Source organism: Labrus bergylta, chromosome 21 (genome assembly GCF_963930695.1).
Source record: "Labrus bergylta chromosome 21, fLabBer1.1, whole genome shotgun sequence".
Taxonomy (NCBI): domain Eukaryota; kingdom Metazoa; phylum Chordata; class Actinopteri; order Labriformes; family Labridae; genus Labrus; species Labrus bergylta.
Genome location: NC_089215.1, coordinates 12,355,900 through 12,371,738, shown reverse-complemented (window position 1 = coordinate 12,371,738; position 15,839 = coordinate 12,355,900). Strand labels below are relative to the sequence as shown.

The 15,839-nt window shown below is 41.2% G+C and overlaps 2 protein-coding genes across 3 annotated transcripts; both read left to right on the top strand.

The window, feature by feature from the left end:
• The first annotated feature begins 203 nt into the window (after positions 1-203).
• si:ch211-136m16.8 (myosin heavy chain, skeletal muscle) lies at positions 204-7,789 on the top strand. Its single transcript, XM_065949317.1, has 6 exons — positions 204-622; positions 2,184-6,863; positions 6,959-7,154; positions 7,247-7,326; positions 7,408-7,499; positions 7,581-7,789. The coding sequence occupies exons 1-6, from the start codon at positions 566-568 to the stop codon at positions 7,639-7,641; spliced, it is 5,166 nt and encodes a 1,721-aa protein (XP_065805389.1). The 5' UTR covers positions 204-565; the 3' UTR covers positions 7,642-7,789.
• Positions 7,790-8,485: 696 nt separating this feature from the next.
• On the top strand, positions 8,486-15,443 carry LOC109987855 (serine-rich adhesin for platelets). Of its 2 annotated transcripts, XM_020639108.3 has the most exons (10): positions 8,486-8,640; positions 9,441-12,003; positions 12,127-12,172; positions 12,505-12,663; positions 12,975-13,040; positions 13,248-13,340; positions 13,495-13,620; positions 13,730-13,852; positions 14,549-14,620; positions 14,975-15,443. In XM_020639108.3, exons 2-10 carry the CDS (start codon positions 9,562-9,564, stop codon positions 15,010-15,012), a joined length of 3,165 nt encoding a protein of 1,054 aa, XP_020494764.2. In that variant the 5' UTR covers positions 8,486-8,640; positions 9,441-9,561; the 3' UTR covers positions 15,013-15,443. The 2 variants fall into 2 exon arrangements, with proteins under 2 accessions (XP_020494764.2, XP_020494771.2); XM_020639115.3 differs by lacking the exon at positions 12,975-13,040.
• Positions 15,444-15,839: the final 396 nt, after the last annotated feature.

Below are 15,839 nucleotides of genomic sequence, written 5' to 3'. Positions count from 1 at the left end.
TATAATGAAATTAGTATCCGCATTTGGCTATACAGGTAACATCCAATTTCAAATAGGGCCTATACAACAAGAATTATGACTTGAAATAATTCAATTGCAGATATCTACTATGGCTCATGAATTTTGTTATCTGTTGATATAGGTTTATTTTTTTGTGTGCTAAGAATTTGGTCCAATAACAGTCACAAAATGTTTCTAAGTCAGTCATTATGAAAAGCCCTCAGTTATGAGCTCGTGCTAGTTTTCCATCGTGATTAGAATAATTTATCGCCCATCACTTCTGTGGTCGGACCTTTTAGACTGTGGGAAAGTGCATCACCAAGCTCTGCAGCAACACGTAGTTCAAGTGCTGCGGTAACTCAGCGGTGTTAATCAGCCTCTTCCTCACTATGATACACCGGACATGTGTCTGTATGAGGAACTGAACCGTGACGGCCGGACGGGGCATGCTGTCGAGTTCCTGGTGTTCGGTTTAACACTTAACGACAGTCCGGAGCCTTGAGCTTTTTCACGGTCAATTACAGAGGACATTAGCACATCAGTCACCAGGGACGAAGATCTGAGGATGGACAACGAAAGTCCCGTTGTCGGCAGGGTGGAGAGAACTTTCTGGACCGTTTGGGTGAGCGTCACTCAAAACCACATTTGTAACTACAATGTAAATGCTTTAAAAGGGAAGTGGGATGCGGATTGAGGGTTTCTCCCTTCCTGTGCAAACCACACATAGCCAATGTATTTTGGGTTAATAATGTATCTCATCCTATAGTTCTTCACCCCCTGTCTTTCTCTCTTTGCATCTTGCACACACACACACACACACGCACGCAGGCACACACACACACGCACGCACGCACACACACACGCACGCACACGCAGTTTGCACTGTTATGTCCCTTAATGATGAAGAACAGCGTGGACAAACTTGTTTTTAAGGTTTCAAATGCACATTAGTATATTAGAACTATGTGGACACACACATATAACACAGCTGTTTGACTATGTTTTTAATTGGTGTGCAGAACTTGATTTTAAAGGTCATTTTATTTCCTCATAACTTCCTTCTTCTGAAAAATAGCCTAACTTTAAAATAGGAATCTGAATTTAGAGAGTTCTGTGAAATCATTTGTGTTAAGTTAAAAAGAAGTTGTTGATTCCCATTTCCCACTTATTTTTCTATGTTAACTTAAAAATTGTCCTGTCGATAAAACTGCACATTTTGCAACTTCAGTGTCATCGTACGTCTGGCTTTTTTGAAACAAAAAGGAGAAATTAGGAAGCACTGACTTTTAAATTCTGTTGTTATCAATATAATTAGATATTGTTGTGATGCAGTTCTCATCAGCTCTCAATCAGCCCATTTTAGTATCTCTAGTTTCAGTTCATTTCAATGATCTGAGTCACTGAGAAGATTTGCAGGGTTGAAACCAGGCTGACTGTGCTCTACCTGCCCAGCACCAAACAACAGACACATTTAGCAGCTAGCTCGAAGACGTTTAGCAAATAAAGAGCCATTTTGAGGAAAGCAAGATTAAAATGATTTAAGTATTTTCATCAGGTTGCATTAAATAAGATACTCCAAACATATACAACTATTCTGTAATGACGTATATAAGGGCTCAATAGAACTTCAGAAGATGTCAGTTTTGTGTTCACAGCTGATTGCACTGCAGCTTAGATACCAGTCAGTGCATGTATAAAAGGAACCATATCTGATGTGATTGTTTTGCTTGGAGTCAAGAACACAACAAATCCAGAAGCCATTTATGGATATTGCATTGTGTGTGTAAGCATTGTCATGGTATAACAGGAAAAGGAACTTCCCCAAACTGTTGCTGGTCAGCTGAAAAGACATTGCGTGAATACTCCTATGTTACATAAAAATGTGCCTTAGTTACCAAAACACAAACAACAGCATCAAATTTAAAAAATAGGTATGGGAAATGCATGTCAACAGAGATGATCAAATGCTTGTGGCCATATTATTTTGATATTAATTCAGGGTGTTTTTGAAAAACAAAGACAATATATATACACGGTTTTCAAATTGAGGAAAAATAATGAAAGGCAAATTAGTAGATTTGAATCTGCTCAGCCAATTGCATTAGAAATGATTTGGTAAATTAGTCTGAATTAATGTTGAAACATCAATAAGTCTCCCTTTCATGTTTTTATCTCATTCTCAGTACTATTTAACTGGAGCTGTTAACAGATTGCTCAGACCAGAGCCGGCCAACATTGTTAGCAACGAACCAAACTCCCCCCAGGAGTCGGCAGTTGACAGCGAGCTTGCAAAGTGTAGCCATTTAGAAGATGAAGTCACCCGGAGGGAGGTCGATGAGGAACAACTTATTGCCCCAGCATCTCTGCTTGGCACATCTCGGCCAGCTGTTGCCTGGGATCTTTGCACCACAGATATTGACTTAGGGCCCGATGTAGAAACCATGCAGTACAAATCTGAAAGGAAAGATTCTGTGGAAGAAGAGGACACCAGAGGGGAGGAACTCAAACAAACAGAATGTGATGATTTAGAGCTACTCGTGGTGAAAGATGAAAAAGAACACGAAGAAGTAGATCGTAAACTGTACACTCACAGACAAGATGAGACAGCAGAAAACAATGAATATGACGAACGCGTAAACACGAGGTCACAGATGCTTAAAAGTGATGCAACGAGTGAAGATTTGGCTGTTTCTGAAGGTGAATCAGAGAGGGAAATGAAATCAGATGTTCCTCAAAAAATGGAGGAAACAGAGACAAAGATCCAAGACAAGGTGGGAGATAATGAACATGATTTGGAGGCAGGCGGCATTGAGATAAAATCATGCTCAGTCACAGAATTTAGTCCTGAAAAAATGGAACTTAAGATTCACATAGAAGAGGACGACATGCAGAAAAACGAGACAGAGACATTGATGAAGCACCAAGAAGTGGAAAACAGTCAGGGTGTACTAAGTACAGTACAGGATGAAAAGCAGCTCTCAGCAAGTGAAAAATGGTCAAATGATGAACTAGTTATTGCGCTAGTTGTTGGAAAAGATCGAGTGATGGCTCCCAGAAATATGAGCAATACATCTGAGGATGTGAAAGAGAAGGAGGATAAGAGCACAATGGAAGAGAGAGAGCAGGAAGCTGTCATCAAGGAACAAAAAGTGAATGTGGCTGAAGAAAACCAGGCTTTAGATAAAGTACTGGAGCAGAAAGACAACTCTGAAACAGTGCCAGAAGACAGCAAAGAAGACCCCCATTTAAACGACCAAAAGAGTTTCAGCGATGAAGCTGTGCTGTGTGCTAAAACTGAGCAACACACAAATGGAGAGCAAGAGGATGTGGCAAAGGAAGTCAATCTGCAAATCAAAATAAGAGACACAGATGATTTCCCAACAGAAAGCTATGACGCATTGATCACTGAACGGTTTGGTAATAAACTATCAGACATTTCAGTAGTAGACGAGAGATCGCTTGATAAAGATCAAGTACAAGAAGACATTGAAGAAAGTTGGGGGGTAAGAGCATGTACAGCCATCTCGGTTACTGTGAAACCTGAAGGTGAGACTGGACAGGAAGAAAGCTGGGAGTTTCAAAATATTCCCCAGGGTATATTTGAAGGCCGGTCTGATGTGTCGCCGGAGCTTAATCCTCCAACATGTGAGGAAGCACAAGAGGGAGTTCCTGAATACAACAATGAGCCAGGACCAGATGAAAATACAACACAAAGGTTCCTGGAAGTAGGAGACTCCAAAGAAGTCCAGAGCAGCCAATTACCAAAAGAGGTGGAGAGCAAAGAGCCGGAGAGCCTTCAAAACAGTGGACGTAGCAGTGGAGCTGACTGTTTACTGGTGCAAGACCATATGGAGGAGGTTCAAGAAAGCAAAGAAGATATTAAGAGACACTTTGCTTTGGTTTGTGCCGAATTGCCAAAAGAAACAGGGAAACCACTAGTTGAACCAACAGCTCAAGAACCAGGACCTTTGTTTGTGGAAGAGGACGGAACTTTTATGGTTGCCCAAATGAAGACCGGAATAGAACAATCAGAAAATGAACTTGAGACAGGCTTGAGCATGACAAAGAAAGAAGATCTACCAGATGAAGAGCTTTTGGTGGAAATAGATGAAGGTTCTTTTGATTCTGAAGAAGCTGATGCTGCTGGAGATGGTCTTGAAGCAACAGAACATTTGGTGGGAGAAGAAATTCTAAAACCCCTTGAAGCTAAAGAACAGATGACAACGGAGACAAGGTTTCAAGAATCAGTGGACGCTAAGAAAACAGAACAGAACAGCAATAGAGCATCCGGTGTACAAGATGATATTCCTCCCATTGGATTTGTGAAACAATCTGTCGAGACTGAGCTGTCATCAAACAAAGAGACGGATCTGCAAGATACAGGCAACAATTTAGAATTGGAAGCGAATAAAGTTGAGGAGGAGGAGGCAGCAGAAGTTCAGATGCAGAACAAAAATGAGGTTGAAATATTTGATCTGCAGGTTGCTGGTATGGCAGCTGAAATAACCAGAGAAAATAATGATTTAATTTCAGAGTTTACATTATCTATGAAGTCCCTAGAGACAGAAAATCGACTATCTGACAATGAAGCAACTCATGAATCAGAGATAATCGAGCCCAAACCAACACATGATGTGTGTATGATATCAACAGATGAGATGCATCTTGGTAAAGATCAAGTACAAGAAGACACTGAAGAAAGTTGGGGGGTAAGAGCATGTACAGCCATCTCGGCTACTGTGAAACCTGAAGGTGAGACTGGACAGGAAGAAAGCTGGGAGTTTCAAAATATTCCCCAGGGTATATTTGAAGGCCGGTCTGATGTGTCGCCGGCGCTTAATCCTCCAACATGTGAGGAAGCACAAGAGGGAGTTCCTGAATACAACAATGAGCCAGGACCAGATGAAAATACAACACAAAGGTTCCTGGAAGTAGGAGACTCCAAGGAAGTCCAGAGCAGCCAATTACAAAAAGAGGTGGAGAACAAAGAGCCGGAGAGCCTTCAAAACAGTGGACGTAGCAGTGGAGCTGACTGTTTACTGGTGCAAGAGCATATGGAGGAGGTTCAAGAAAGCAAAGACGATATTAAGAAACACTCTGCTTTGGTTTGTGCCGAATTGACAAAAGAAGCAGGTAAACCACTAGTTGAACCAACAGCTCAAGAACCAGGACCTTTGTTTGTGGAAGAGGACGGAACATTTATGGTTGCCCAAATGAAGACTGGGATAGAACACTCAGAAAATGAACTCGAGACAGGCTTGAGCGTGACAAAGAAAGAAGATCTACCAGATGAAGAGCTTTTGGTGGAAATAGATGAAGATTCTTTTGATTCTGAAGAAGCTGATGCTGCTGGAGATGGTCTTGAAGCAACAGAACATTTGGTGGGAGAAGAAATTCTAAAACCCCTTGAGGCTAAAGAACAGATGACAACGGAGACAAGGTTTCAAGAATCAGTGGACGCTAAGAAAACAGAACAGAACAGCAATAGAGCATCCGGTGTACAAGATGATATTCCTCCCTTTGGATTTGTGAAACAATCTGTCGAGACTGAGCTGTCATCAAATAAAGAGACGGCTCTGCAAGATACAGGCAACAATTTAGAATTGGAAGCGAATAAAGTTGAGGAGGAGGAGGCAGCAGAAGTTCAGATGCAGAACAAAAATGAGGTTGAAATATTTGATCTGCAGGTTGCTGGTATGGCAGCTGAAATAACCAGAGAAAATAATGATTTAATTTCAGAGTTTACATTATCTATGAAGTCCCTAGAGACAGAAAATCGACTATCTGACAATGAAGCAACTCATGAATCGGAGATAATCGAGTCCAAACCAACACATGATGTGTGTATGATATCAACAGATGAAATGCAAAAGCAAATGATGGAATCAGAGGGGAGTTGTGGTGAAGAAACGGTTCGCTCAATCAGTCCAATTCAAGATGTAATTGATGAGGAGATCCTCGACATGTGTAATGAGACATTGTCCAAGGACGATGAAAAACATCAAGAAGGGCATGAGCTTGGGCCACAATTGAACCCAGGATTAGAGCCATCGAAACAGGAAGAAACACAGCAGGATACAGAGCAGCTTGTGGAGTCAAATCCAAGGGAATGTGAATTAGTGAGTGATACAGAGATGTCTTCATCAACAGCAGAGTCTGGATTTTCCGACCATTCCCTTAATGAATGGGGCCCACAAAACAGTGAGGCGCAGTTACTGAAATCAGCTAGCCCTGGGACAGTCCAAGGCACATATGACATGTTGGTGAATGTGTCAGAATCCGTGAACATCTTAGAATTGTCTCCACAAGAACACAACTCTGGATCCCAGGATACGATGATGGAGGAAACCCCTGACGCAAGACAGTTATATCTAAAAGATGAGGAATCTGTGACAGGATTTCACCTTGAGGAGAGAGATTCTGAAGAGGTTAGACATCAAGATCAGGAATCAGATCAAACACGGGAAAAAATGCATGAGGAAAATGGATTAAAGAAAGAGATTGATGGCAAAGTGACGGATTTTAAAACCGCTGTTGAAGCAGATGTGACATCATTGACAGAAGTGGGCGCTCTTTTCCAACTAGAGAAAACAAAAGTTGAAACTGAGACTCTTAAGATAACTGCGTCTGATTCTCAAGAGGAAATCCAACACACTGACTCAGCCCGTTCGAGAAGTAAATCAGAGGGTTCGTCAGAGGAGGGTATTGAGTCATCTGAATCTGGTTCACAAGACAACACCTCAACCCAATCAGAGAAGACGTTACTTGAGAAAAAACAGCTTGGATTGACAGAAGAGACAGATGATTCTTTACCAGGACTTACCGGGACAGAGGTGGCACAACAGTCTGGAGATCAGATTGAGGTATTGTTTCAGTTATATATAACCATAATCATAAATTCATTCAAAAAGTATTCAAAACCTAAAAAGAATGAATTTACACATTTTTATCTTGACAGGTGGATGCCTCTGTACTCGACTTTTCTGCGCAAAGGTCAAGAATCGCTGTGAAAAACCCTCGAGTCAGACCACCAAAAGATCCCCGCTCCCTGCTGCATATGCCCTCGGTGGATCCCACTCCTGCTTCACGTCTGCCAGTCAAAGTTCCTGCAGGTGTGCCTTTGGGAGGCATTGGCATTGGAGTAAAACTTCCTGGTAAGTCACTTTAAACACACGGAAAGCCACTTCTCTGAGTGTCTTTTTTTTCCTTATCTGTAAAGTTGATCACACTTGTTTTTGCTTTGTAGGGCTCGGTGCTGGTTTTCCTGTTCTGAAAAAGACAAAGCAGATGATGAGAAATGAAAATAGCCCAGACAGTGACGCACAGGTACCGTTATTATCTTTCAGTACCAACTTTCTCTCATGTTGATGTACCATGTAGATTGTTAAAATGTAACTATATCAACAGGAGCCTGAGACAAAGCCAGAGGAAAAGGGCATTGCTCCAGAAGAAGATAAGGCACAACACAAGCCGAAATGGATGCCACCAAGACACCCAGGGTAAATTATAACAGTGTGGACATTATTATATTCATCTCAAAAGGGGGAACTATTTTGTAATTCTTACTTTTGCCTCCTTAGATTTGGAAATCCTCTGATGTCTGAGCTGAAGACAAAACTGAAGAAAACCACAAAAGACTAAGACAAAAGATGAATGATAATGCCTTGTTGTGAATATTTAAAATGTATTATATAGAGTACTTTACTTTTATAAAGAATGTATCAAATTAAACACTGATGAAATGTACTTCATGTTTCAATGTTTGTAATAAAGTTGAACCTAAAAGAAATGGGGCTTTCTTTGACCGAACGTGTTTCTACCTAGCAGGGGTGAGGAAACATAATACAAGACAACTAAAGAGAAGATGTTTGAAAAGATGACATTTTAAACATTTTGAAACATAACTTTATTTATAATTGAATTTAAATATTGATCTCATTTGGAGTCTGATTAAACTGAGCAAAGAGAAAAGCCAGAACTTATAAATTAATGTAGAAATCGGATCATTTAATTGAATGTTAAATTCAGCAGATTTTTAGATTAGGCTTTAAATAAACCCATGACAGCAGTACTGTTTAATAGAATGGGAATCACCAACTCGACAACACGGCTGAGGAGGGGGCTGCCTCTGACAGGTAAACACCCCTGATGGAAAATATGAGTGTGTCAGCATTGACACAGTGTGACACATCCTTTTTCCAGTGCAAGAAGAATTACACTACAAAGAAGGAAACTGTCCAGAGATCTGGCATCAGCAGGAGAAAAATGGTTCCACTCAGCTAAATCTAGATGAATAAGATGAGGAAACCAGGTGTAATATCTGCACAGCACTGCTCTGTATACTATTTAATTGAACAGTGGAGGGCAGCAATTCTCCGTGGATGAGTTGATGCGTCGTGTCCGCCTAACTCAAGAAGAAGAACTCTACAACAAGCGCTGTGATTGGTTGGGATCGTCCAATGCTTTTAAGGTACACTGACGTTTGGAGGTTTTTGAACCAGAGCGGCGCAAACAGTGGCTCGATCGCGAGTTTTTCGATGCTTTATGACATCGTTCAAAGTTTGTGTGGATGAATATTCGCAGTCGAAACACGAGGGTTTCACAGCTACAGACATAGACTTTGTCACTGAAGTCTGAAAGGTAAGACAAAGACATTGACGAGCGACAAACTAACGTTGCTATGCAAGAATTTGCTTCATTTGAGACTATTTGAGCTGGACTGACAGACCATAAGTGATGCTACTAAAAACTCAAGACGTCTGTGGTCGTCTGATGGTGAAGTTTATTTGGCAGTGTCTTAGTGTGATCATTATTTACATTAAATCAGTGATACAGTATCCGTTTTACCAACTGGCTTTTCATATCTGTGACCTACTTAAAATCTTAAGACAGGGCCCCTATCAACCCTCAATGTGGCCCTCAGGTCAATTTTTACACATCAATTAATTTGGAAACATGAAGAAAACATGACTGAATATGCCATGACATCATGAAAACCAGAAGTATGTCCATAATAATATTTGATCACTGCCATATGTTGAGTTAAATTTGAGACATAATCGACTGTAATTGTTTTTTGTATCCTACAATTTGGCCCTCTGGCAGTGAGAATTAAATTAATGTGGCCCCTTGCTGTGAACGAAGTTGCCCATCCCTGATCTAAGATGATGTTATTGTGTTCTTCAAATTCCACTAACAAGCAAGAAGAGTGGGAGTCATTCGTGTTATTTTACGGCTGCGAGATTTACCCGCAGACTCTCCAAAGTGTCGTAAAAAGCTTTAAATGATCACTCTGAAGTAGCTGGAACCACTAAAGCTTTGACTTCTCTGCTTAAAATATGACTACAATTATTCATCTTGGATCAAAATAGTTGACGATTCATTTTCTGTTGGTTTACAAATCTATATATCGTTGCATTCATGTATTGTTTTATCCCCAGGCTGCAGGCCAGAGGAATCTGAGACGACGCCTTTAAAATATGTGTCAGGAAGTCTGAGTGTCGCTCCTTGGCGTTCAAACCAAGAAACCCTTTGTTTACGTCAGAAGAACATTAGACCAGTATGGCCAATGAAACGACAGTGCAAACCTCATCTATTGAGGAAAATCACAATGCTGATGATGACTGGGAAAATATTCCACCTGAAATCTCTACCGCTGCCGAGTCTTCAGAGCTCGGCGATGTGGTTGGATATTCCTCCACACAGCCAAGCGGAGGAAGTCCGCCTCTGTCTGACGTTTGCGCCTTTTCGACACCAGCTCCGACAAGCAGCAGCGACGGCGGAGGCAAGGCAAAGTCGCGGCTTTCCGGGCTCCAGTCTGCTCTAACACCAATTTTAAAATACTTGAATATTAACAATAAATGTCGGTCTCCTGTGTCGTCAAAACAAGGTAACGCAAACAGTCAAAAACCAAATGACAGTTCGAACCGACTTCTTCACCCAGATTTCTTAAGCAGCCATTGTGGGCCGTCATTGGTTGGTACCCATGCTTCTGTGAGCTTGCTGGAGGACGAATATTTGCCAGAAATTACTCTGCTTGATGTGACATGTGATTCAACGATGCAAGTGACAAGAAATGATTCGGCTCTTCCTGACAGCGTGCCTCCCTCGCCCGTCACAGCCCGGCCTGTTTGCTCCCCGCTTACCGCTCACCGGCCCTCCAAGTTGACTGCCTCCACTAGTTTAAACACGAGCACTCCGATGCCCGACGTGAAGATGCATGACCCCCTTGAGAGCTCTTTCGCTCCCCTGCGTTGGCTGGATGACAGATACTTCCCAGAAATTACTCTCCTGGATGTTACGCGGGATTCTGAGCCGTCGCCAGGAGCAGAAAGGTCCTCCATGAACATCACACAGGATATTTCCCCGGCGGAAGCTTCAGAAAGCAACGCGGCTTCCACTGACCTCGGCGGACAAATCGCAGCACAGCCCGCCACGGTCGACGTGAGTCAAAGTGTGGACTTGTCCAATACTCTTGAAGGTAACGTCACACACACCAGCAGCTCTTTGAGTGAACCGTCTAAGTGTGGAGTGCGAAATGGAACAAAAGCTTCCTTTGAACTAACTCGGGATATTTCTGTGAGCAACGCTTCAGAAAGTAGTCGGCTTTCAACGGAGCCAAGCGGGCAGAACATGATGGATGCTCACACAGCAGCTGAGGACACTCTTGAAACCCATCCTGTTAATGTCACACGTGACCTGAGCTCCTCCAGTGACACGTCTGTTCAGAGTGCTGTGACACAGTTCTCCACCTCTGACATGCAGTGTGACTCCAGTTCAAAGACGGTAACCTCTGAACTACACCGTGAGCCTGTTGTGACCTCTAATGCCCGAGAGCTACATACTAGCCACGATGCCAGGGCGTCGAGCCTAAGCCCCAAAACAGCCGGGTCTGCGAACGACACGTTCACTGTTGCTCAGTCGGCCAATCGAAGTTCCTCAAGCAGTTTAAGCGGCGTGGCTCAAACGCCTCAGAATAAGACGCTGGATCTTCCCCCATCGAATGTAAACAGTCCCAGAGCGGAGAGTGAGGCCAAAGGTCAGGCTTCTTCGCTCTCAAGCAACACAACTGAAAACTCCCTCGTGGTAAGTTGCTCGGCTGTAAAAACAAATGTCTCATGTGACATGCCAAATGCCACTTTTGATAGGAATTCTCTACAAAAATCCAGTGGGAATTCTACATTAGGAGAAGCTGCGGCTGGAACTTTCTGCCTCCAGAACAACACTTTCGATACCAAACCTCCCCCTCAGCAGAACTACACGATTACTCTGTCAGAAACGAGCGACTCCCTCCACAACAGTATGGACAAGCCGTCTTCTTCGAAGGTCTGCGATGCAACAAGTAGCCCTAAAAACCCGACTCCTGAACCCCAGCCACCTGAAACATCTGAACAGACTGGCTCTAAAGCTGGTACGGATCCCAATGCCAAGGTGGCCGGTGTGCCTGAGAGCACGTTTGAGGTGGATCCAGTTGTAGAGAAAGCTTCTAGTGAATCGAAATGCGGGATTAAGGATATTTCACAATCAGGGCAGCCTATGACAGACAGTCCTTCTGACACTTCAGCCTATCAAAGCAGAGATTTGGACGGCAGCAAAGGGAACACATTCAACTTGGACGACACCTTAGATTTAGCAGCAGCCGCTTTGATAACTTCAACACCAATGCCAAACTGTAAAGTGTTCAACTTCAACAATGAACGAGAGACGGGCAAAATCCTTGGGGCGACGAAGAAGCTGTACGGGGACGTTCCCAGTAAGCCAGACTGTCAGGTGACATCAGACATTCCTTCCAACATTGTCTGCGACAGAAAAACATTCCTCACCAAGCCCGCTGCCAGATCTCTCCTGCCTCCATCCAAATCTACATCCCACCTGTTGAAGTACAAACCAGCCTCCACACTTCCAGAAAGGTTTGAGCCGCTGATGTCCGGCATGCAGATGAAGAGACAGAAGATGCAGACTGAAGCTTTGAGGAGTTCTGCAGCTTCTGATGCACCCCAAGTGGTAAATGTTTGTTGTAGCCTTTTCAGTATCATGACTTTTTTTTTTATACAATCAGTCAGACCAAACACTGACTGCATATCAAGGCTCTCTGTTCATGACATCCTCTGTTCTTGTGTATTTAAGACTACAGGGATATCAAGCGCCTACAACTTGAGGGCCACAACAACAGGTGGGGCATTGTGTTTTATGTTTTTGGTTTAGGCTCATTAAACGTACATTCTATTCTATAAAATGATAAAGAATATACATGTCAGAATATCGACAGCATGATACACTCAAACCAATGTAAAAATGTGTTTCATGAATAACTTTTAGACATTTCACTGTTTTTCTTCATTTAAAATTGCGCTCTGTAAAATAATAACAATCTGATTTGTAAAGCATCAAAACAAACTCAAAATAGCTCATTGAAAGTGCACATTTAGGACCTCCTTTTATGAATGAGATCTAAAAATAGATCAAGAAATGTGAATGTCCTCTATCCACATTGTCTCCACTCAGGATCCAAAAAGCCCAATTATGGCTTGCGGAAACCGCAGGCGGTAGGCATGCCATCAGGCGTCCAGAGAGCTGCCGCTGGTCTCAGGCCGCCATCAACACGAAGCAAAGCACCAGCATCGCCAACTTCTTCAGGCACAGAAAAACTGCGGGCGCCTGCAGGTACTCCTTCTGTGGTAACACTGCTCATCGTGCTTTGCTTGTTCATTCTGACATTCAGCGACAAATAGAGCAGTCATGAAGTGATTCTCAAAGCACAGAGGTTTCAGTTTGGTCTGGCTGATTATAACTGAGTGAACAAACACAACGTATCAGAGCGAATCGAGCCTCAGGGAGAATGCAGTTTCATTATTTTGAAATGTTAAGAAATGTAACGGTGTTGCTACATGGCTACATGTAAACCTGTCCAACAAATATTCATATGTATCAATGTTCAAGCTTTCTACGAGTCTGACACTCCCTCTACTTTTCAGTTTCTGCACTGGGGTTCACTGTGGTTTTAAAGAATATAACCAATTGCAAAAAAGCAAAATGTAATAGTAAGTGACTAATGAGCATCAACAACACTTCACAATTTAGACATTTGTTTTGCTTATTCTTATTCTCTTGATAAGTGATAGTGGGAAGTTATGTGTAAACGTATCATTCCATTTTTTCTTTCTTGAGTGCCAACGGTGAAATTATTAATTAACATGAATCTTTTTTTCTTTTCTTTTTTTTTTAACAAACTCTTTACATACAAACAGAAATTAGCCCAGCGACGAAGATTTCACTAGCGAAGAAGCATCCCTTAAGCCGGGCTGAAGCTTTGCAAGTAGCAGCAAAGAGGAGGAAAATGGGTAAATGTTGATGTTGTTTGCCATCATTCAGGCGTGTTTTTTTTAGTATTTGTGCATGAGCTACGTCGAAACACCTGTAAGTTAACTGCACACCAGTTGTTGTGAAGGTGTTTGCATAATTGACCTACATCACACTTGTATCTCCTCCTCTCAGATGCTCCATTACCATCCAGTAATGCTGAAGCCTCAACATCCTCCTGTGGTGCAGCCAATAGAGCCAAAAACCTGAAACAGCCTACAACCAGCCAGAGGCCTTTGCCGGCTAAAACCCAAAGAGAAGGTTGGTCGGGATTGTCTCGTGCTGTTCCGCTTTGTAGAACAATCCTGCTGTAGTGGTCTCATGGGTTACTTATCTTCTTTGCTACCTGCTCTTCATCAAATGTCTCCAGATGCCGCAGCACAAACTGGTACTGCTGAGACCTCAACGTCTTGTGACGCCGCCAGCAGAGCCAGAGTCCTCAAACAGCCTGGAACCAGCCACAGAGCCCCACTAGCTAAACCTCAAGCCCATGGTAAGCTGGTGCACAGGTTGAGGGAATCATGATACTACACTTAGTTAAACCTTTCATATAAAGAAATTCTTAACTACCACAATGATCTAGTTGATGTAATCTCTATTAAGACTTTTCTTGTATTTCACACTCAGGGCTTTATATATATTTATTAAAAAGTAAAAGACCCCGTCTGAATATCAAAACCAGACCATGTTTATTTGTTAAAGTCCCCTGACATTAGGAAAACCAGAAAGTGTGTGTCAGTAAAAGTCCTGTCACAGAAAGGAAATCAAGAAAGTGTGTTGGTAAAGGTTCTTGTCAGCTATAATAAAACCAGAAATATGTGTTAATTAAATTCCCCAACAGCAACAGGAATACCGGACAGTGTGTTTCTTTTACACGTACAATATGTAGAATTCAAGTGTAATGAAACAATCTTCATATTAAAATATCTAAATTCATTAAAAATGGACTAAACCTGTGTTATATATATTTGTGTTGAGTATTTACATCACCTCAAATATTTCCAGCTGTTATCAAAGCCAGAGAGATCTGTAATTTTAGCAGAGAGACAAAGCAAAAGGGTGTTGTGTTAGAGAAGTTAGAGACCAGTTCAAATAAAAAAACTCAAACAAGTTTACTTATAAATAAAGTATTTAGCCTCACCAATCTAATGTACCATTAAAATGATCAGTTATTTACATTGCATTGCAGGTTGTGCCAACTGTGTTGCTCTTGAACAGCAACTTAAAATGAAATCGGAAGAAATAAGGAGACTGAAAGAAGGTATGTACTGTGACTGTAGTTCTATCTTAATGAGTTTATTAAATGTATCTATTACCCCCAAGAAAAGCTCAAAAATTGTTATATTGAAACCGTGCTTTTGACAAACTCACTAGTTTCCACATGTGGGAAAAGGTTTTCTCGCTCTCAGCTTGGCTTAGATTCATGAGCTAATGACACTAAATGCAGCTGAGGGCGGGCCGCCCCCCTAATATAATGGTAGGGGAAACACTGTTTAGCTTTTAAGTCACACATTTTGGCTTTGGTGTGTCTTTTTGTAATTATGCCAGGAATAAGACATTGAAATTTTCGTTGAAAGTAAAATAAGTGTTTGTGTCATCTTTTCTTTTTTTTCAGAGTTGCTAAAGTACCACAAAGAAGAGGAGGAATGCTAATATAGTTTTAAAGTCACAATGTCTCACGCTGTGCTTAACTTTTTTTTTCTTCCAAATAAATGTCCTTTTTAATGAGAAAAAATACAATATATAACTCTTTACTTTCTGTCCACTATGTAATGGTATGTAACTGACTGACCAGCATTTACTTACAAACATATAAATCTGGTCACTAAAAACACCACAATGCAATACAACACTGACAAGAACAGTGTAAGGACTTTATAAAGCTCAGTTTGTGATGATATTGAAACACAATGTTGCCCAATGTCAGTGTGAATGTGAAATGTATATTAGTAGGCAATGAAATGTTAAAACCGTGTATGTGTTTCCTTTTAAATTTTCTCTGTTTTAAGCCTAAAATATGCAGTATTACATCTTGACAATATCTAATATACATGTGACAAAATAAATAAAGTCATGAAGCGTAACGTCCTCTGATGTGCTTGTTTTGGGCCTTTTGAGTTTGTATCTGTCTAAAATATTTAAATAGAAAAATACTTAAATTCATATATGTATCTATGGAAGCCCATTTCCACCAGTAAAAAAATAAAATAAAAATAATAATAAAGTCTCATTATGACTTTTTATCTCATTATTATGACTTTATTATTTAATTATTATGACTTTTTATCTCATTATTGTGACTTTATTATTTAATTATTATGACTTTTTATCTCATTATGACTTTATTGTTTTCATTTTTATTTTTTTAACCGGTGGAAATGGGCTTCCATATGTATCTGATGTGAAAGTTAATTTTTATTTATTTATTTCTACTGTTCAAAATATTCCTGTCTTTTTAAAGATATTAGCATACCCAATGT

Bases quoted from the DNA above. Each gene is read 5' to 3' on its own strand.
- si:ch211-136m16.8 (XM_065949317.1), top strand. From the start codon at position 566: ATGGACAACGAAAGTCCCGTTGTCGGCAGGGTGGAGAGAACTTTCTGG. The intron at 623-2,183 runs GTGAGCGTCACT...TCTCATTCTCAG, and splicing joins GAACTTTCTGGACCGTTTGG to TACTATTTAACTGGAGCTGT. The intron at 7,500-7,580 runs GTAAATTATAAC...TTGCCTCCTTAG, and splicing joins ATGCCACCAAGACACCCAGG to ATTTGGAAATCCTCTGATGT.
- LOC109987855 (XM_020639108.3), top strand. From the start codon at position 9,562: ATGGCCAATGAAACGACAGTGCAAACCTCATCTATTGAGGAAAATCAC. The intron at 13,341-13,494 runs GTAAATGTTGAT...TCCTCCTCTCAG, and splicing joins AGCAAAGAGGAGGAAAATGG to ATGCTCCATTACCATCCAGT. The intron at 13,853-14,548 runs GTAAGCTGGTGC...ATTGCATTGCAG, and splicing joins AGCTAAACCTCAAGCCCATG to GTTGTGCCAACTGTGTTGCT.